The sequence below is a fragment of the Drosophila gunungcola genome (assembly GCF_025200985.1).
Source record: "Drosophila gunungcola strain Sukarami chromosome 3L unlocalized genomic scaffold, Dgunungcola_SK_2 000014F, whole genome shotgun sequence".
Taxonomy (NCBI): domain Eukaryota; kingdom Metazoa; phylum Arthropoda; class Insecta; order Diptera; family Drosophilidae; genus Drosophila; species Drosophila gunungcola.
The window spans coordinates 880,581-902,811 of record NW_026453182.1 but is presented as its reverse complement, the minus strand read 5'-3'; the positions used below and the strand labels follow the sequence as shown (position 1 = coordinate 902,811).

At 41.9% G+C, this 22,231-nt stretch overlaps 2 protein-coding genes and 1 long non-coding RNA gene across 4 annotated transcripts; 2 read left to right on the top strand and 1 right to left on the bottom strand.

The window, feature by feature from the left end:
• The first annotated feature begins 740 nt into the window (after positions 1-740).
• LOC128260013 (uncharacterized) lies at positions 741-2,720 on the top strand. Its single transcript, XR_008268104.1, has 3 exons — positions 741-1,156; positions 1,212-1,536; positions 2,550-2,720. It is a non-coding gene; the product is annotated as an uncharacterized LOC128260013 (long non-coding RNA).
• Positions 2,721-4,148: 1,428 nt separating this feature from the next.
• LOC128260096 (cationic amino acid transporter 4) lies at positions 4,149-9,602 on the bottom strand. 2 transcript variants are annotated; one of them, XM_052992806.1, is made up of 3 exons: positions 9,362-9,602; positions 6,908-7,289; positions 4,149-6,166 (listed from the first exon to the last, which is right to left on the bottom strand). In XM_052992806.1, the coding sequence occupies exons 2-3, from the start codon at positions 7,047-7,049 to the stop codon at positions 4,293-4,295; spliced, it is 2,016 nt and encodes a 671-aa protein (XP_052848766.1). In that variant the 5' UTR covers positions 7,050-7,289; positions 9,362-9,602; the 3' UTR covers positions 4,149-4,292. The 2 variants fall into 2 exon arrangements, with proteins under 2 accessions (XP_052848766.1, XP_052848767.1); XM_052992807.1 differs by lacking the exon at positions 9,362-9,602 and having other exon boundaries at positions 6,908-7,401.
• Positions 9,603-10,835: 1,233 nt separating this feature from the next.
• Positions 10,836-22,221, top strand: LOC128260203 (mucin-2). The gene is given in 6 exon segments (XM_052993013.1): positions 10,836-10,920; positions 14,688-14,755; positions 14,824-15,062; positions 15,130-18,355; positions 18,599-21,272; positions 21,275-22,221. Coding segments are annotated over 5 exon segments (7,017 nt in total). The 5' UTR covers positions 10,836-10,920; positions 14,688-14,713; the 3' UTR covers positions 22,111-22,221.
• Positions 22,222-22,231: the final 10 nt, after the last annotated feature.

Sequence of the window (22,231 nt, the reverse complement as noted above, 5' to 3'; positions counted from 1 at the left end):
ATCAATTCGGGATGACGACGCTTCGCGATTCCGTATCCAAATTCCCCTTCCTGATTCTCCACTTGAAGCCCCGTCACAACGAACGACATTCACTGAACAACCAACCACACGTAAACTTGAATATCTTGTATACTGGTGGTCAGGAGTTTTATTATTCACTCACTTCGAAGTTTCAGATTCGCACGAAATTATGGAAGGTGAAGTTCTCGAAGTGAGTGCTATTTGGATGGGAAATGCATGATGCATGGCCATGATTTGGCATTTATAAAAAAAAGTAGATTAAGCTGTTGCACGTGATAAGCACACCGATTACACTTGCAGTGGAACCTAAAAAGAAAAAAAATTTAAGTCATAATTAAGCAAACAAAAAATATGATAAAAGCAAACGAAAAATATAAAAGACTGAATGGAATCATAAATTAGAAGTAAGCATATTCACAGAATTATGAAACTCAAGCACAGTTTTTTTTTAAATGTTGATAGTAGTCATGAGTATATTCAAAGCCACGAAATTCTTATCTATAAATTGTAAGATTACTATATCTACATAAATAGTAAAAACGTTTAAAAATAAAATAAAAAATTAGTAAGCAAAATGAATCAGTTATTTTTTTGAAGACGGGAATCATATCAAAAATTAGCTGATCGGTGTAAATACAATTTACGAACGGTAAATCGAATCGGGCATCACAGAAGATACACTCTCACTCTTTCGAGCGTGCAGTATACAACACAACACAACAGGTTGTCGGCGGTGTTTGGAGAAAGTGCTTATTGCCAACAATAATATCAGGTGCAATGACCACATACCTAGGCGGTGGTTGGTTCGAAAAAAGTGTATAAATTGTCATGGAAACGCGACGCTCTGTGGACGGCAAAACATGCAAGGGAACTTGATCTGATTAAAACTTATAGGGGAATTTTCCAACGAAATGATTTACTGTGAACATACATATTTAAAACTACCCAAAGCTTATCCAACATTAGACAAGCTGCTTACCCACTGTTAATAGAAATCATTAAAACTTTCTTTTTACTACAAAGAGAAAAACAAAACCATGTAATGAGTAATGCAATTGAACTTTATTTTAGTTGTGCGGGCACAGAACAACATTGATATTTTTTCATTTCAAGATGAACTATTGTATTTCCTGAGGTAAGTTTGCTTCGAAAACAACAAATTTTTCACATCGAAATTTTGTTTTTTGTAGTCTTAAAGATACCATTCAGTTTGAAGGACACAAGCATGGGTTCAAATACAGTAAACACTTTCCCGGTCACACGCATTTATGCGTAGGTGGTGAAAATTGCTGCCCTTTTCTGGGTTTTAGTTCTTCCCAGATGCATTTCCCAGATGCCAGCATGCTGAGGATTAGGCATTGTCCAAAATGTCTGTATGAAAGAGATACCCCGTCGAAATAGTATTGATGTTTTCTCGCACACATGCTTAGAAATATTATTACCAGTCACGGCGTGGGAACCGTAGCAAAAATCTCCTAGGATCCAAGTAGAATATTGCCATTTCTGGACGTAAAGGTTGGTAATTTGCGACACATTTTTAATACGGGTGGCACCGGCATTTCCCAGGTGAAAATGATTTCTACAGCCCAAATGGCTGCTACCCTGTTTTTCATATTACAGATCTCAGCAAAAAAAAATAGTTTGTCATGGAAAATGAATTTTTGAAGAAAAAATTAACCCCTTATTCTCATCTCGGACACAAAAGAAAGTGAGGTACAGACTGCAAAACACCATTAACCCTGTCAACCCCTATATGACAATTGTTTGAGCTATCAAAAGGATATTTTTCAATAAAATATTATCCAAAACAGTTTCATTAAGAATACCCTTTCTTGAGAGGTTGGTTTGTTATGCATATGTGCTTTTCCAGGCTTTCCGGAAACCCATTCTGAATGGGTATAACAATTTCACAGTTTTTCCACACCAAAGTAAAGCCGATCCACATTTATGAATGGAAAATATTCTTAATCTTATCTTCACGGGGTGGGTTTCGACTGAATTTTTGTCAAGTTTTCTCATTTTTCACTATAGATTCAAACGAACTTTGGCCCTTTTCCCCAATTTTGTAATTGCGCCGTTTATTTGCCCATTGTATTTTCTCGCGACCCTGTTTCACCCGGGATGAGCCCTGTCTATTGTTCTTTTGTGACACTAAACTAGCTGGAAAACCTCTTTTTTTATATTGTCATCATTGTTACACTTTTTTTACAAAAAAAAAAAAAAAACTTGAAAATTTTAACGAAAAGATATGCGCAATAAACGATGATATAATCATGCAATCAGAAATCTGATAAAGTTTGTTTATTTATTTAATATTTTTTTGTGGAACGTTAATTAAATTTGCCTAAAAGATTGCTACGTATGGTTTCTATCAGACTTAAAGCAATCTTTTGAGATTCGCGGTATTTTTGTTGCTGTACCGCAGCAATTAATCCAAAAACAAGTTTTTTACATGAAAATTTCAGTCTTTGAAGCGACTAATCCAGCATCCCTTATTGAAATTCTACGCTTCTACGCACTAAATACAGCCTGCAGTGGTCCAAAAGGACCTATAAATGATCCTGTGCACCAACACCACCACCTGCTTCCTGTGGCTGATGCTGAGATTCCGAGATATCCTTGCAGCTGAACATATGCGCCTACGCTTCTTATTAGGGAGGTTTATCTGCCTGTAGGAGTTTTGGATTTAAGGACGCCTTCGAAGGGACCTAAAAAATGAAATAAACTGTACACGATCAGAGAAAAAAGAACAAAAAATGAAAGGTAATCTGTTAACTGACTGATATTTTCGGTAGAAATTTGATTGATTTTGCTTAAAAATTAAATTTCCTTTGGATTTTATTATATTAATTAGAAAATAAAAATAACTTTAAGCGAAAAAGGTTTTTGTTCTGTAAACCGTTGTGCAAATGGTTTTTAAATTTCCGTATTCTTATAATTCCAGACAGAACGGCTGCAATCGGGTTTTGAGTGATATTTTTAAGCAAGTTAATACCGCTAACAATATATTCATTATTTCTGAGTGAAATTTTTTTCCGCTTAAAAATAATTACTCCTTTTTGATAATACAATAATTCAAAAATCAATAAAATAAAAAAAAACATGATCATTGCAGATTTGAAAAGATAATTTCAATAGCAACCAAATGTTATGAATGATTGTTTTACTTAAAAAAAAAAAAAATAATAATTATTATTATTGGTCCCCTTAATATTCTTATGAAATATCTATCTGGCCTGTGATTTAAGATGTCATTTGTCATTTGTTTTATATAGATTAAAATAAGAAAAAATAGTTCTCTGTAGTCGTTAGAAATGTTATTTTCCTTTTTAAAAATTTAATATTAGTTGGCAAAAAGTTGTAGTCCCTGAAAACGAACTGCGAGGGCATTAGAAATATATTGGATTTATAAAAACACCAAAACATATTTTGGTATTCCCTGACCTTGACCTTGAGTTCTTGAGAATATTTTAAGGTATTAAAGCATAACCCAATAAAATAGTTTTTCACTCATTATAACAACAATTAAGTTTAATACCAAGAGAAAACCAAGCCACAAATGTATACATCAATAAATATATTTTCAAATATATAATATTGTATATGCTTATTTACACAGTTATATATATATATATAAATATATAGGTATTTAAAGACATGTATGTACTATGGTTTAACAAATGCTTTGTGTGCATAACGTTTAATAAATTTATTTTGTACGCTTGCAGAGTAAATATGTTTTGTGTAATACCATTCTCGCCACTGAATAATAATAATAATACACTGTAGACAGCTATAATGTAATGTGATAAGGGTACATTGTTATAATATATACCAAAATTTCCATCGATCATTAGTTTAGCAATATGTTCTCGTTCAACGTTGGGTTATCGGAATGCATAGAATTCGAATGGGTGATTAATAGAGATTTTTATTTCAAGTACACCTGTAGCAGGGATTTCAAACCGTATTAGTTCAAGAACGCTGAAAAAATCAGACACGAATCCATTGCCCTAAACAACAAAATAAAGTAGTAAAATAAATACAACATATTTCATATCGGACTGTTCTTGGTATCACGTAAAAAACTACAAAATAATTTGTTAAAATCCCGGAAATTATCAATAAGGAAAGGTAAGTAAGAAGATTTAACTATTTACATTTGATTTTTTAGTGAATCATAAACACAAATTGAAAACCCAAACTGTAGCCAAATTATTTGTCCCTAGTCCCTTGATCTGAAATCGTGGATACATGTTGGAAGAATTGACTTAGGAATAGCCGGAGGTTTCGTTTTCGCTCTCCTCCACAATGGATTTCTTGTCCTCCGCCTTGCTGCGACCCGTAAATCTCTCGAAGATGGTGTGCTTTCCGCCCTTTTTGCCACCGGATGCCGCCTTGAACGATCCCCACGGAACCTTCCCAGCCTCCGAGGTGGTCATCAGAATGGAGTACGAGGAGCAGATCTCGCCCTCTTTGCTGTTCCGTATCCCGTAGAGGAAGTACACCACCATTCCGATGCAGACCCAGACGAAGAACCTCACCCAGGTCACGGCATCCAGATGGACCATCAGCAGGATGTTACAGAAGATTCCCAGGGCCGGAACGAAGGGGACCAGGGGTACTTTGAAGATCATGCCACGGGTGTTCTGGTTGTGGACAGCTATTACGGCCACACAGGTGCTGGCCGCGAAGATGATGAATCCATAGATGAGCAAGGCCCACCAGGTGCCCGTGTAGAGTTGCGTCCACGACACCTTCAGCTCCACACAGATGGCGAAGCTCAGAAAGATGAACAGCATAACGGCCACGGAGACCACGGAACCGGGTTCAAAGCGCCCCAGCAGAGGTTCCAGGCACCTGAACTGCGCCTTCAGCCTGCCCGCCAGCACCTCCTCGATCATCTCGCTTGTGGGCGAGGACGTGTCCATGCTGGACTGCGACGCCACATCCTCATCGTCATCGTCGTCGTCGTCGTCGTCGGGACTTCCGGCCACCGCTGGCACCCTGATCGTCGTGTGGATCCGCTCCATGGGTCTGTACCGCAAGATGATCACACTGGCCGAGACGATGGTGTAGGCCAGCAGGGTGCCTATCGACATGAACTCCACCAGCTTGGCCAGGTCGAAGACCAGGGCGAGACAGGCACTCAGCACGCCGGAAACCACCAGGTTGAGCAGCGGTACCTGGGTGGTGGGGTTGATCTTGCCGAAGCAACTGAAGAGCAGCCCGTCCGAGGCCATGGCGTACATGCAGCGCGGCAGAGCGAATAGCGATCCCAGCAGCGTGGTGGTCATGCCACACAGCGCTCCAATGGAGATCAGGTACTTGGCCCAGGACAGGTTCAGTTGGCCAAAGGCCTCCGGCAGCGAAGCAGCCGGATTGATCTCGCTGATGGGAATCATGAGGGTGAGGGCGGCACTCACCAGGATGTAGCCAACAGTCACCACGAACAGGGAGATCACCGTGGCCACGGGTATGGAGATCGATGGGTTCTTGGCCTCCTCCCCCGATGTGGCTATCGAATCGAAGCCGACAAAGGCGTAGAAACAGGTGGCCGCTCCCGCGATGACTCCCCCAATGCCGTAGGGCAGGAATCCGCCCTCCGCCTCGGACCAGTTCTTGCTGTCCGCATACCAGAATCCCACGCTGATGACCAGCACCATCACGGCTATATTGACCAGGGTGAGCAGACTGTTGAACATGGCCGTGGCCTTCACGCCTCCGGCCAGGGCAGCCGCATACACGATGCAGACCAGGAAGGCCAGGATGTCCGGATACTGGGCCAGACCGGGCTCGTGGATCCCACCAGTCAGCTCCAGCGTGGTGTTACCAATCCAACCACCCAGCATCGAGTCCACGTAGCCACTCCAGGCCCGGGCCACCGATGCTGCTCCCAGCATGTGCTCCAGCAGGATGTTCCAGCCGATGACGAAGGCCCAGAACTCACCCATCGAGATGTACGTGTACACATACGCGGATCCCGCCTTGGGCACCCGTGTTCCGAATTCCGCATAGCACAGGGCAGCCATCATGGATATAAAGCCGGCCAGGATGAAGGACAATATGATGCCGGGTCCGGCCATTTCCTTGGCCACCGTTCCGGTCAGCACGTAGATGCCAGCGCCAACCATATGGCCAATTCCTGCGGGTAAATGGTACAGACAAGTGTTATTCACACGGGATTCTGATCAAATTTCGGAGGGTTTCAAGGCAATAATTTAGAAGCCACACAGTGTAGATAAGCATAAGTCATATTTTATCCCTATATGGATTGTTTGGAATTCTCTGGAGGTTTTAAGCCGTACACTCAAAAAAGAATGATACACAATTTTGGGAAAATCTTGAAGCTCTTAAATTTAGAAATTACTGCTTAAGCCATATATTGATTTCGTTAGGTATTTATTTCTAAAATAATAAATTTTTTCCTAATTTGAAAAAATGTTTCCTAAGATAAATTAATTTTTTTCTGGGTGTATCTGGGGTTTATTTGTAGATATTGATCTACAATTTGACTAAGCCTAGATTTCTTTATATGAACTGTAGTGTATTTTATGCCTGTAACAACAATTTTTCAAAATATTAGATACGAATTTTCTTGCAACTTAATCTTATTGTAAAAAGATATAATGTTTAAAAAGAACATCTTCAAGAGCGTCAAGGACATACATTGAAACCCATTCATTATTTCATGTTCAAAATTTGGAAGCCCTCGTTTAAATCCCAATTGGAGTATCTCTAAGTTCCCCTAACTCTACATTTTACGCTGGCATATGTTTTCCCAAAAAAGCATGAAATATACCACGTGATACCTTAACAAATTGTTCCTTTAAAAAGGTAATAGCATAGAAACAAGCCGGTTATCTATTGATTTATAATCAATTACCCAACAGAGCGATGTCGAAGGTGTTGAGGCATCGGTTGAGCGGCGTTTCCATGACGTCAGTGGGCACCGACTTGGTGCGATTCATTTTGGTGCATATTCCCGACAATATGTGCTTCAGAATGGCACGTCTGGAGCTCGGCATCCTGATTGAATCGATGAGAACCAACTCCGAAGGTATTCACGCCTCACAGGCACTTTTGGAGTTCAAAACTCTGGGATTTTATGCTAGTTTTTTTGGGAGTATATTTTGCGGCACTCGGGACACTTTCACTTGTTGTACACAAACAGCTGTGACTGTATCGATTTTTGCATCAATTTCGAAAGCTCCATTTTCACTTGCAGAATGCTTGCACACGCACAGGAATCAGCTTTTATCAGAGAGCTTTATTTGAAGTGCGATAAAAAAAATGTTACACTAAATGATTTTCCAAAAATACACAATGTTACCCTGTTCTTTGGTAACATATCCAGAATAATTAAATGTAAAGAAATAGTTTTTGGAGTTGACTATAATCCAAAATTGTACTTTAAATACATTGCGACTCTTAAAGTTAATTAAGATATTATTAAACGCAAGAAGAACAAAGGGGTAAAATAAATTCATAATACACAATTTAATTAAATTTGCCTTAAAATTGAACCAAACATTTTTATATACAACTCTCAACTCTAATCAAAACTTAAGCGTTTAAACGTTAATAGATTTTAACCATACTTTACTAATTAATTTTTCTTAAGAAAGCCCCTAAAGTATACAACTCGATTGTGTTTCATAAAAGACTAAATACTTTTAAACCACAACAGACTAATGATTCATTTCTGTAGCATACTTTTAAAAACCACTTAATTTCATTCAAAACTTGTTTGTGTTGGTGCTCCAAAACCGGAAATGAAATATCCACAAGCCTTTTCTTCGAGAAGACAGTTATTGCACCATGCTAATCAATTTACTGACATTTATAGATGGAATGTTGTTAGACGTTGATTATAACAAATGGTTTTACAAATGATTGGACAGTTCATAAATCTTAAACTTAAACCAATTAGGGCGCCATATCCAAAACAGTTTATATATTGATACAAGTATAAATTATAAAATAGAGATTGTGAATTTGTTCAACCAGAAAGATTTAATACTTAGTAAATAATTTTAAGTGGTTGCCTAATTGGCTTAGGTCCACCATCACTGCAGTAAAAAAATGTAATTGCATTTCTTGTATTACAATTAATAATTTATAAAAACTTAAACGTCAAAAGGCAAGCACATAAATATTTACTTAATATTTGCTTGTTTGTTAAGCATCAAAATTAATTTTATTCGCAAAGAAGGTGTGTCTGAACTATCAAAACTTGTTGAAGATCAAGTAATATACACTCTTGCCTATTTTTATGTTAAAGTATGTCCGGTAATGACTAAGTTTCTGAGCACTGGGTCGCGTATTTGTTTAGCCAGTGCCGCCGACTGTATGCAAGAATATGTGATATTTGTTGATCCACGCAATAGATATTTTGTCACACCCTTGATGAGTCCAAAATCTTATAACCATAAGTTTGTGGTTTTATGTGTGAGCCACCAACATTTCATTAAGTTTTGAATAGCCTAATCAACCGAAGTTAAGTGCAATGTATTAAGGCATGATTTTTTGTTAACATGAAAGAAAAACCTAGTAAATAATTTATAGTCGAATAGAAGATACCCGGCTGGTAAAAAAATATCATAGATAATAAAGAAACTACATTATGCCCCTTAAATTTTTTAATAGTTTTAATCTAGGAAACGTCTATTAAATGTCTGTAACTTTGGAAGATGTTGGAAACTCATATAGGTAGAGCTCAAATACAGAAAAAAATGCCATATAATATTTGACTTAAATTTGTATGGCCATGACATCTTTTTCAAAATTAAGAAAAATATGGTAAGCAATGTGTTGTTATACGAAAAATCAAAGCCATGTTAGAAAATGTGGATATAATATTTTGAATGTCCAAAATTAGTTTTGTGAATTCTACATATTTGATCGCCTTTCTGTGAACTCGATTTTAATTAATTGGTAATTAATAGTGTAAATTGACTGAGGACAAAATGCCATTGTAATCGGCGAGTACCGGGTGCAATCGAATTGCTGTCTAGGTTACGTGATGTTTGTCAAAGGCAGAAGCGACTTTGGCACCTCAGCTATCGCGATGCGATCGTGCATGCATGTGGATACTGGATTGGGTTTGAGTTTGAGTTTGGGATTGGGTTCGGTTTCGGTTTCGGGTTCGGGTTCGGGCCTAGAGTGACTATGGCTAAGGGAATTACCTTACCATCCATCTCCATCCGTATTCTTCCCATGGCGACAGCTACGATCGCTGACTTACCATCACCATCTCGCCATGACCGTTGCCATTTGGCTAAAATCTATCAGCATCACGAAGCGGACGCTGGGCTTCCAAAACTTTGAATACTAATACCTGTTAGGGATGACCAGGCATCGGAATTGGCGTCAACCTGTCCGCAATGCCGGCTGTAGTTGCATGACAACATCTCCATCCCCATCTCCATCTCCATATGGCCACCATTCCCCCTGTGATCCCAGTCCACCAGCAGCAGCAGCAGAGGTTGTTACAATGACGGATTTTGACTCTTTGGCCCTAAAAGCACACCGGCGAAGGTGCAGTTTTTCAGCTCAGTTTTCAGTTTTCAGTTTTAGTTTTCGGTTTTAAGTTTTCAGTTTGAGTTTTTAGACTTCGGCTACGAAATGTGCCAGTCGCGCGCTTGGGTCAAGATGGCTAAGACGGCGGCACAAATGGCTAAGACGACTGAGATGGCTAAGACGGCGTGTGGACGCTGCTGTCGCTGCTCACGCGTCGCTCTGCCCACGAACTGCACATGAATGGAAAAAATAGTTGGCTCCAGGCGTTGGGCTACTGGATGCTCTACCTCTGAGCAATCAATTAAAAACAGTTTATATTAATGATGGTGGCATGGTGCAACGACTACGCCCATCATGGCCATAAAAATACGGATCACAATACCCTTACATACAGATTCAAGTAATTATGATGGCAGTGAATTCGAACTCGAGGCAGATGGGCCCTTTGAATGAATATAATTGGGGTAAACATGGGTTCAATGGCATTTTTTGGGAACATTTTCTTTGTTCCAATTATTCATTATTAATAATCTAACTAGTTGCTTTTAATTATTAAAGCATGTGCATTTATTGTGCATAGGTACGATATTATAATTCAGTAATTTTAATTACTCCCAAAAAAAAAATTTAAAGAAGGGATGCAAGATATTAGCCATATTCCAAATGCACAATTCCAAATCAATCGAAATATGAACAGGTTTCTAAAAATTAAATTAAGCTCAAACATTTATTGGCTACATTAAATTTTTAATTGTGGCCCAAATGACACAACTGTTCTTTGTTTATTTAATAAATTCATTTGAATTGATACTCGATATGTATATGTAGGAGTACAGTGATGTTTTAACTTGTTCTGACAAACAAATTGAAATGTATTAAGATAATTATCGCGTAACCTTTCACATTTATAAAAACTTCACTTGAGAGCTGGTACTGTTTTTGCCTTTTTTCTAAAACGCTTAGAAGATATATATCCTAATCTGAATTCCTTTTGTATATTTTGTATACTTATGTTTACGGCTGCCTAGTACCCGTTTAGTTCGGCGAATAAATAAGCCCAGCTTGGCAATAAATCGTACTACCCGAGTCCAGTTTAGTGTGCGTGTATAAAACCACGAGCGACGTAAAATAAACAACAATATATAAAGCTACTAGCATTGGTTGTTTTTTTTTTTTTTTTTGGTTTTTGTTGCTGCTATTTTACTTGCCGCGTCTTTCGATTTTTGAGGCAAATATCCGAAACGATTTTTGTTAAATCATACGCCGTGTGTGTATATAAACGAAGACGAGTCTCTTCGGCGCTTAGTGCGGCAACGTCCACTTCGCCAGCTGCATCCCAGCGATTTTTCCCCAAGCACGAGTCCACCAACCAGTGCAGTAAGTCCAAGTCCAGTGCTATTCCGAATGATATGATGGCCGCCGATTAATTATCCAACTGGCCAATGTGTTCCACTAAGAAACATTCGAGTGAATTTAAGTGCTTACCACGATGCGCCGCCAATTAAGGCCAACTAATGTGATTCGATTTAATGTACTGCAAGTGAACGGTCCAGAAGTGAATTCGGTGAATACTCAAGAAGTTGGCCAAAAATCATTGAAATTGTAGAAGGAGCCGCTTACCAACATATTAATTAATTAATAAAGCAAACTGGTATCAATCAAAAAAAAAAATTAATTAAATATTTAATAATTAAAAAATAAATTTAAATAAAGTAATTTCGAGAACTATCATATTATCCTTTTTGAAACAAGAAAAAGGATTATCATAAAAAAAAATTTTAGCAAGTCCAGTAAAAATGTATAAGTGTGAAAAAAATGTAAATTAAATTTAAATTCGTTTAAAGAACTAATTATACAATACTATAACACTATTTAAAATACTACATAAAGCCTTTTTTAACATTTTATTAACCATAAAAATGGATTGTATTGAACATTTTTATTAGAATTGAAAAAAAAAAAAAATTTGATAAATTAAAACCCCGGTTATTATATAATTATTTATTTTTTCCATTACGACCCACGCAGAAAAAACCTTGTATTTGCATTTAGCCGGTTACCATATATGGCGATTAAAAAAGTCGAAAGTGGAATGTCAGTGACGCATGTAATCATATCCTCCAAATCAAAAAAAATCGTTACGAGAATGACAGAATCATATAACTAAAAAATAAAACTGCCCAGCTTCGGGTTAAACCCGAATAAAATCGGATTATAAGATCTCACGGTTTCTAACTGCGCAAATTTTTTATTCCTGTACAAATGAGCATCGGAGAAGATCAATTGATTTAAGCGTTTCGGGATTATTAAGTCGAATTCTTTTTGTAAATCCGTTTACCCGTTTTTGCATTTCTTTGTAATCATTTAAACGCGAAACAAGTTCCACAGATCCGGTGTTTGAATGCCATTTGCATTTTGTTGTTTATTTGTCTATATTGCTAACTGTATTTTATTTTGTTAAGTACCCCCAAATATAATTCACAGGTTTTTAATGAAACACACAACAAGCGCAAAATAAGAATTATGGAGTTTTTATAGCCTATTTTTGAGTTCACCAAACTCATTGTGAGATTTAGGCATTAAAATCTGTTTTGCACTTAATAATATATGCAAAATCGAAATAAATATCCACTTATATGCAGCACAAAAATGTAAATTAGTTTGTTGATAATATGACTATTTTAAGACGAGCGATCAGCAGCGGCTTACCAAATTGGCGCCAATCCTAAATTGGCCATAAAATAAATCAGACAGCTAGAATGCAAGATAGCAGCATTTCACCAATTTGTCAATGAATTAAATCCCAATTAAATTATGAGAAGCAGACGAGCAGTGTCGGTTAAATCAATCGCCACAGAGATCACTCTCGCATTTGGACATACAAATATCATATATAGATATATGCATATTGAAGCCCGCGGACTAATCACCTGTTCGCCGTGATTAATACCAAGATATACGCCTATGCGAGGCTCTGAAATGTCAAAAGTTCAGGGTGAAGCCATCAATGTCCAAGTTGTTTTTATTAACGCTCAATGGTTAGCCAATACAATTGAATATGATTGCCTATGAACTAGGCAGACACTCAGGATCCGCGGGCGGAACCTCATTCTTTCGATCTTCGAATTTCGACACCCAAATCGCCATTCAATGGTGGCTTTTGAAAATTATAATTGCCCAATTATAATTATTCGTAGATTTACTAGATGATCGTGTACCTATAAATACTCATATTTAATGTATATATATGTATATATGTATTCTAAAGTTTGTCTTTCAATCGAACTAAGCCATTAATGTGTTTGTCTGGCAATTTAATAAATGACCTGACTATTAATCGCAGGTTGGCAAATAGCTATATCTTGATAACTGGCGAACATAAAAACATGGTATACTTAAAAGCAGGCAAAAAACAAATGAGCAATTTTCTGACATAGTGAACCAATTTTTATCAAATTGGGCATAATTATGCAGTCATATAAAAAACGTGCAAACTGACATATCTGGCTAACCAAAAACCCAACAAAATTAGGTCGTCAAAGATTAAGCCAACGAAAAGCTGGGAGCAAAAGAGATGCCATATTAATCGTGTTGAATATGAATCGGATGTATGAATGGGCGGGTATTTCATCATAATCTACTGGGTATCTTGCTAAATTTAAGGTGTTTTTTTTTTTGTCGACAACCGAGACGATGTTTAACCTTTAGTAAAACATGTACATATATTTATATCCACGCTGATTAGTACGAAAGAAAGGAACCGGAAAACATTTAGTTCACTAATGAGGGGAATCAATTAGATAAAACTTTTTTTTCGCTTTAGGGGCTCCTTGAATTAATGAAAGATTTATTCATGAGGTGGAACATGTACATAGTTACCATATCCCAAAATTGAATCGATCTGAGGAGTGACGTAAGAACAAATAGCAGACTTCTCACGCCAAATCATCCGTAATCAAATGGTACTTTTTACGTCTCGTTAGCCTAATGCTTGGAATAACCTAGACAAAAGGGGCCAGGTCACAATGAAAAAGCACCTAATCATCCGGGGCTAACATCAGCATCAGCATCAGCATCCACATCAATGGCAATAGCAATAGCAATAGCAACAGAAGACGAAGACAGACATTCGGCAAAAACAACAGCGCCATCAAATTGCAGAAGCCAATGCCACACAAAAGGCCCCAAATCGAAGCCCCTTTATCAACTGCGGCTAAGCAAATAGGCACTAGTCACTATATTTGTTTCTCTACTCCCTTTGCTGCGTCGTGTGTGAGTGTTCAATTTATGGATTTTGAAATCGCCAGTTTGTTTTTTTTTTTTTTTTTTTCTTTTAAAGGTTAGTTGTATTATTTAAAAACCAAACCCGTTTTAGTGTCGCTGCACAACACCCTCCATTCGGCGAGCAAAAGAGGTCCGGCTGTTGGCGGCTCGTGTAAATACTCGACAGGTTGCACTCAACCGTAATTAGCGATAAAGAAGATCTTACCTCACCCAGCGCTAGAGATCGGTTGACAAACCCGGCGAATGCAAATACATATCTTGATATTCGGCGAATTAATTTTTCGTCACTTTTGTGATTTGATATATGGTTTTTAAGATCGTATCAAAGTCGCCCTTTTTTGCCGCACTCAAATGTGAGTCACCCAAAAGGAAGGTTGCTCGGGGTATTAAATTACTGCCCAAATCAACACTGGTACTTGCTGGGCCATAAATAAAAGGCCAAATTAACGAAGTAAATTTATAATTGTAAACAGAAATATTATCCTGTCTACTGAATGGCAAAATACATTTTAAATAAATGGTCTTGTTGGATTGCCATAAAAGAAACTTCAATGAATTAAAAAAATAAATTACATAATTTAAGCTGATCAACATTGAACATAAAGTAATCCTCTCATATTCAATAAACGTATTTTATTTAATTTTTGTATTAAACGTAAGTGTCCATTCTTATTCTTAATAATAATATTTTAATAACATTGATTAGACAGACAAAGTTTGAAGATACCACTAAGTGTTAGGTTAACCAATAAAGAGGAAATAAATTAAGCACCTTAACTTTTCAATCGTTCAGTACCTGGAATCGTATACACCAAAAATATTTATATTTTTTTTTAACCTTTTCATTTATTGTATTGCAGAATAAAGCTTAAGACTTAAACTAAAGATGGTCAACATCGGCCACATTTTCGTGTGGGCCTTGCTCTTGGTACGTACACCGCTGATAACCATCTAGAAATCATAAATTTATGGTTATTATTTCGAATAACGCTCAAGGTCACTACTTCGGGCACTGATCTGAGCGATGATGAGGCGCTCAATGACGTATTAAGCGAACTTGAGTTTGACGACTCTTCGACCAGATTAGCTCGCGACACTTCTCTGTCGGCTAAGCACATCGAGAAGATCGATGTGAAATGCGACCAAGGTGATGGTATGATGGTCGAGGTGGAGTTCGCCGAGGACTTCGATGGAGTCATCTACAGTCAGGGGTATTACAACGACCCCAAATGCAAGTATGTGTATATCTTTATTATATTTATACGTTTTATTTTTATTAATTTAATGACTATTTTTAATTAGCTACGTGAAGGGCGACCGAGCGGGTCGCAGTTTCACGTTCACAGTGCCATACAATGGATGCGGCAGCAAACCATCGTGCTCCGTATGCGCCTCGATCGAAAACATCCTGATTATTCAGGATGACAGGGACATTCAAAACAGCTTCGATATAGCACGAAAGATATGGTGCAGTCGGGGTGATGAACGTGAGAAGACTGTCTACTTCAAGCCATTTGTGGTGGACATGCTCGAAGTGATTTCTGTGGATACACCAAGTGGTCCTGTGGAGTGCTGGATGGAAATCGGCACTGGGTCTCCGCCCAATATCAAACCTATTCAGGGCACTCTTACCCTCGGAACGGACATAACGTTCACCATTAACGTTAAGCACTCGGAACAGGCATGGGACATAAACATACTGCAATGCTATGCCTCCGATGACATGGACTTTGAGGCCAGAACCACGAAAAGGTTACAGCTCTCGGACAAAAGAGGATGCTCGATAAAGGAGAAAATATTTGGGGAGTGGCGAAAGTTCGAAGCGCCCTCCAGTCTAACGGCCACCTATTTTAATACACTTAAGGCCTTCAGGTTCCCCGACCGATCCCAGGTTTATCTGAAGTGTGACATTGAACTCTGCAATGGTGCTTGCAAAAGGGATTACTCTTGCGGCAGTGCGAGGACAGGCCCATGTCCCGAGGGATCAACTGATCCGCAGTGTCTGCAGGATCATCTGATTTCACCAAAGCCACGTTGCTATCCCGGCTCCAGAGAACCTGGATGCCAAACGCCCACTTCCCGGCCGCCGACAACGATCAGGATACCAATAGCCTCAACATTCACGCCTAGGCCGCGGTGCTATCCTGGATCCAACGATCCAAGTTGTCCGCAGCCTACGTTGACAACATCCCGGCCCAGTTGTCCTTTAGGCTCAACTGATCCCCGTTGTCGCATTGGACCACAGCCAACAACAAAGTCACGGTGCTATCCGGGATCAAATGATCCGGAATGTCAGCCAGCTACATATCTTCCGCCGACAACGAGAAGGACTACGACCAAACCACGTTGTTATCCGGGCTCAACTGACGTTGATTGCCAGCCCGTAACAAGGGCAACCACTACCACATTGAAGCCAAGATGCTATCCAGGCTCCGATGATCCTGAATGTCAGCCGGCAACTTATCTTCCGCCGACAACGAGAAGAACTCCGATTCCTACGACAAAACCACGTTGTTACCCGGGATCCACCGATCCGGACTGCCAACCCAGAACCAGAACACCAATTACTACCCCGAAACCAAGATGTTATCCAGGCTCTACCGATCCTGAATGTCAACCCGCTACTTATATTCCACCAACCACAAGGAGAACACCAATCCAAACAACAAGAACGCCAGTAACCACATCAGGACCAAATTGTTATCCGGGCTCAACTGATAGTCGTTGCCCACAAAAACCTCCAACAACTCCAAGGTGTTATCCGGGATCTACTGATCCCGAATGTAAGCCCGCAACGCGTGTGACTCAGAAACCACCTACTACACCGCAGCCAAAGTGCTATCCCGGATCAACAGCTCCAGAGTGTCTTAATTGTTATCCAGGTTCCCCAGACCCAAGATGTCCCAAGGTTCCAACCACAAGGAAGGCGGGATGTTATGAGGGTTCAGATGATCCAAAATGTCAGCCTGCCACATATTTACCTCCTTCATCTCGCCGCCCTCCCACGATTGCGCCTAAGCCCAGATGCTATCCGGGATCAACGGATCCCAGCTGTCCGCAAACAACTCGACCAACCACAATAAGGACACCCATAACTACGTCTAAGCAAAGGTGCTATCCGGGGTCTAGAGACCCAGAATGTCAGCCTCCGACGAGGCAACCAATTACAACGCCCAAGCCAAGATGCTTCCCTGGATCTTCAGATCCCGAGTGTCAGCCAGCAACATATCTTCCACCAACAACTGCAAGAGCCACAATTACAACAGTTAGGCCTAGGTGTTATCCGGGATCTAATGATCCGGAATGTCAGCCAGCTACTTACTTGCCTCCGACGACCAGAAGGCCTGTAACCACTTCTAAGCCAAACTGTTATCCGGGTTCGACAGATAGACGCTGTCCGCAGGAACCCGTAACGACATCAAAGCCCAGATGTTATCCCGGCTCAACGGACCCGGACTGCCAACCAGCTACGGTGCGAACAACAATTCCGACAACACGAAGACCTCCAACTACATCGAAGCCCAACTGTTATCCGGGCTCAACAGATAGCCGTTGCCCACAGAAACCGCCAACGACTTCAAAGCCGAGATGTTACCCGGGATCTTCGGATCCTTTCTGTCAACCAGCAACTTACCTCCCGCCATCAACAGCACGAACAACGATTCCTACTACAAAGCCGAGGTGTTATCCTGGTTCCAGTGATCCTTATTGCCAGCCACCAACAACAAGAACGCCTGTGACTACTTCCAAACCTAATTGTTATCCTGGTTCCACTGACAGTCGTTGTCCTCAGAAACCAGTAACTACTCCGCAACCTAAGTGCTATCCCGGCTCTTCAGATCCGGAGTGTCTTAATTGTTTTCCTGGATCTCCAGATCCAAGGTGTCCAAAGGTTCCCACAACGAAGAAGGCGGGATGCTATGAGGGTTCAGATGATCCAAAATGTCAGCCTGCCACATATTTACCTCCATCATCTCGTCGTCCCCCGACTATTGCACCCAAACCCAGATGCTATCCGGGATCAACAGACCCCAGTTGTCCGCAACCAACAACAAGAAGGACACCCATAACTACATCTGGGCCTAAGTGTTATCCAGGATCTAATAATTTAGAGTGTCAGCCAGACACTTACTTGCCTCCGACCACCAGGAGGCCTATAACTACTTTTAAGCCAAGATGTTATCCGGGCTCAAGGGAACCTGAATGTCAACCTCCAACAAGGCAACCAATTACAACGCCCAAGCCAAGATGCTTCCCTGGATCTTCAGATCCCGAGTGTCTGCCAGCAACACCAACAACTGCAAGAGCTACAATTACAACAGTTAGGCCTAGATGTTATCCGGGATCAAATGATCCGGAATGTCAGCCAGCTACTTACTTGCCTCCGACGACCAGGAGTCCTTTGACCACTTCGAAGCCAAACTGTTATCCGGGTTCGACAGACAGACGCTGTCCGCAGGAACCCGTAACGACATCAAAGCCCAGGTGTTATCCCGGCTCAACGGACCCGGAATGCCAACCAGCTACGGTGCGAACAACAATTCCGACAACACGAAGACCTCCAACTACATCGAAGCCCAACTGTTATCCGGGCTCAACAGATAGCCGTTGCCCACAGAAACCGCCAACGACTTCAAAACCGAGATGTTATCCGGGTTCTTCAGATCCTGACTGTCAACCAGCAACTTACCTTCCTCCATCAACAGGAAGAACAACGATTCCTACTACAAAGCCGAGGTGTTATCCTGGTTCCAGTGATCCTTATTGCCAGCCACCAACAACAAGAACGCCTGTGACTACTTCCAAACCTAATTGTTATCCTGGTTCCACTGACAGTCGTTGTCCTCAGAAACCAGTAACTACTCCGCAACCTAAGTGCTATCCCGGCTCTTCAGATCCGGAGTGTCTTAATTGTTATCCTGGTTCACCAGATCCAAGATGTCCCAAGGTTCCAACCACAAGGAGGGCAGGATGTTATGAGGGTTCAGATGATCCAAAATGTCAACCTGCCACATATTTGCCTCCTTCATCTCGACAGCCTCCCACGGTTGCACCTAGACCCAGATGCTATCCAGGATCAACGGATCCCAGCTGTCCGCAACCAACTCAACCAACCACAATAAGGACTCCTGTAACTACGTCTAAGCAAAGGTGCTATCCGGGATCTAATGATCCGGAATGTCAGCCAGCTACTTACTCTCCTCCGACGACCAGGAGGCCTGTAACCACTCCTAAGCCAAATTGTTATCCGGGTTCGACTGATAGACGCTGTCCTCAAGTACCAGTGCCGACACCAAAGCCAAGATGTTATCCCGGCTCAACGGATCCTGAATGTCAACCTGCAACATACCTCCCACCAACAACGGCACGCACAACGGTTCCTACGACTCGGCCAAGGTGTTATCCCGGTTCCGATGATCCCGATTGCCAACCACCTGCAACAACTAGAACGCCTTTGACAACATCAAAGCCAATTTGTTATCTGGGCTCAACAGATAGTCGTTGCCCCCAGAAACCGCCGACGACTTCGAAACCAAGATGCTCACCTGGATCTACTGATCCTGAATGTCAGCCTGCAACGTATCTTCCTCCTACAACTGCGAGACCAACCATTTCTACAACCAAGCCAAGGTGTTATCCGGGATCAACCGACCCATATTGTCAACCAAAAACATATTCCCCACCGACATCAAGACCACTAATAACGACATCAAAGCCCAGATGTTATCCAGGTTCTTCAGATCCTGATTGTAAGCCAGCAACTTATCTTCCACCTACAACTGCACGAGCTACGATTACTACTTCGAAACCAAGGTGTTACCCGGGATCTAGTGACCCTGAATGTCAGCCAACTACTTACCGGACCCCAACAACTAGAACGCCTATAACCACGTCCAAGCCCGATTGTTATCCGGGCTCCACTGACAGTCGCTGTCCGCAGAGGCCTCCAACTACTCCGCAGCCCAAGTGCTATCCCGGATCTTCAGATCCGGAATGCCTGAATTGTTATCCTGGTTCACCAGACCCAAGGTGTCCCAAAATTCCGACCACAAAAAGAGCAGGATGTTATGAGGGTTCAGATGATCCAAAATGTCAGCCTGCCACATATTTGCCCCCGTCAACTCGCCGCCCAACCACAATTGCTCCCAAACCCAGATGCTATCCAGGATCAACGGATCCGAGCTGCCCGCAACCAACTCAGCCCACCACCATTAGGACACCTATAACTACATCTAGACCTAGGTGTTATCCAGGATCCAATGATCCGGATTGTCAACCAGCCACTTACTCTCCACCAACTTCAAGATCACAAATCACTACCTTGAAGCCAAGGTGTTATCCTGGGTCAAGGGATCCAGAGTGTCAGCCAGCTACTTACTTGCCTCCGACTACAAGGACTCCTGTTACTACTTCCAAGCCGAACTGTTATCCAGGCTCGACAGATAGACGCTGTCCTCAGGAACCAGTGACGACTCCAAAACCAAGATGTTTCCCTGGCTCAACGGACCCCGAATGCCAGCCAGCCACTTATCTTCCACCAACCACGCTGAGAACAACAATAACCACGGTCAAGCCAAGATGTTATCCGGGGTCCAGTGACCCGGACTGTCAGCCTGCAACATACTCACCTCCAACTACTCGGAGGCCAATAACTACGTCGAAGCCAAATTGTTATCCGGGCTCAACTGATAGTCGCTGTCCGCAGAGGCCCAAAACGACTCAAAAACCAAGATGTTATCCTGGATCTACAGATCCTGACTGTCAGCCTGCAACGTACCTTCCTCCATCAACGGCAAGAACAACGATTCCCACAACCAAGCCAAGGTGCTATCCGGGATCAAGCGATCCTTACTGCCAGCCACCGACAACTAGTACACCTGTAACAACATCCAAGCCCAATTGCTATCCGGGCTCAAAGGATAGTCGCTGCCCACAGGAACAACGCACCACTCCGCAGCCGAGGTGCTTCCCCGGCTCATCAGATCCTGAATGTCTGAATTGTTATCCTGGCTCCCCAGATCCGAGATGCCCAAAGATTCCAACCACAAGGAAGGCCGGATGCTATGAGGGTTCCGATGATCCAAAGTGCCAGCCTGCTACTTACCTACCCCCATCGACTTATCGACCGCCTACAAGTGCGCCTAAGCCGAATTGCTATCCAGGATCAACTGATCCGAGGTGTCCGCAACCTACTCAGCCTACAACTATAAGAACACCAGTTTCCACACCAAGGTGTTACCCGGGGTCTACAGATCCTGATTGCGAGCCAGCAACAAGAGCACCTATAACAACTTTGAGGCCAAGGTGCTATCCTGGCTCTAATGATCCGGCGTGTCAACCAGCTACTTACTCTCCTCCGACTACAAGGACTCCTGTAACTACTTCCAAGCCAAATTGTTACCCGGGCTCGACTGATAGACGCTGTCCGCAGGAACCAGTGACGACACCAAACCAAGATGTTACCCCGGCTCGAAGGACCCTGAGTGTCAACCGGCTACTTACCTTCCACCGACGACGGCACGCACAACGATTCCTACGGCTCGGCCCAGGTGTTATCCGGGTTCCAACGATCCGGATTGCCAGCCAGCAACATACTCGCCTCCGACCACCAGGACGCCTATAACTACACCCAAGCCGCGATGCTATCCTGGCTCTAACGATCCCTACTGCCAGCCAGCTACATACCTTCCGCCCACGACAGCCAGTAGATGTTATCCCGGCTCCAACAATCCTGAGTGTCAACCTGCCACGACCCGAACTCCTGTGACTACTTCCAAGCCCAACTGCTATCCAGGTTCCACAGACAGTCGCTGCCCTCAGAAGCCGCCCACTACAACCAGACCCAGGTGCTATCCAGGATCATCGGATCCTGAGTGCCTGCCGGCGACAACGACAAGAACGCCGATTGCCGGAACCACCCCTGTCTATTGCTATCCGGGATCCATTGATCCACGTTGTCCTGATTCCGGATACAAGGGCACCAGCCGCATCCCTGCCACTTATCTGCCGCCCCTGAGTGATCCGGGCTACGACAGAACCATTCGGAATGCGAAGACCTTGTTCTTCAATGAAATCAACCACTTGGCATTTACCGACAACAACGTCTTCGAGCTGGACGACGACGAAGGCGAGCCATCTAGGGTGAAGCGCGAGCTTAAGATCGACGAGGATGAGGATCTCCTGTCCAAGAGAATTATGAAGCGCGAGCTTAACGAGCGACCATCAGAGCAAGAAGTGATTTCCCTGACCCTCGGAGTGCGAACTGGTATCAGTGTTAAATAGTCGTTGAAGGTCTAGTAGCAGTTAAGCATAACAATATTATAATATCATCATACACCGATATGTATTTACCTAGAATGATATTCATTAAATATAAACCTATGTACAAATGTACTTCCCCAAG

Coding starts and splice junctions, on each gene's coding strand:
- LOC128260096 (XM_052992806.1), bottom strand. CDS start 7,049: ATGCCGAGCTCCAGACGTGCCATTCTGAAGCACATATTGTCGGGAATA. Junction 6,167..6,907: donor CTTCGACATCGCTCTGTTGG/GTAATTGATTAT, acceptor ATTTACCCGCAG/GAATTGGCCATATGGTTGGC.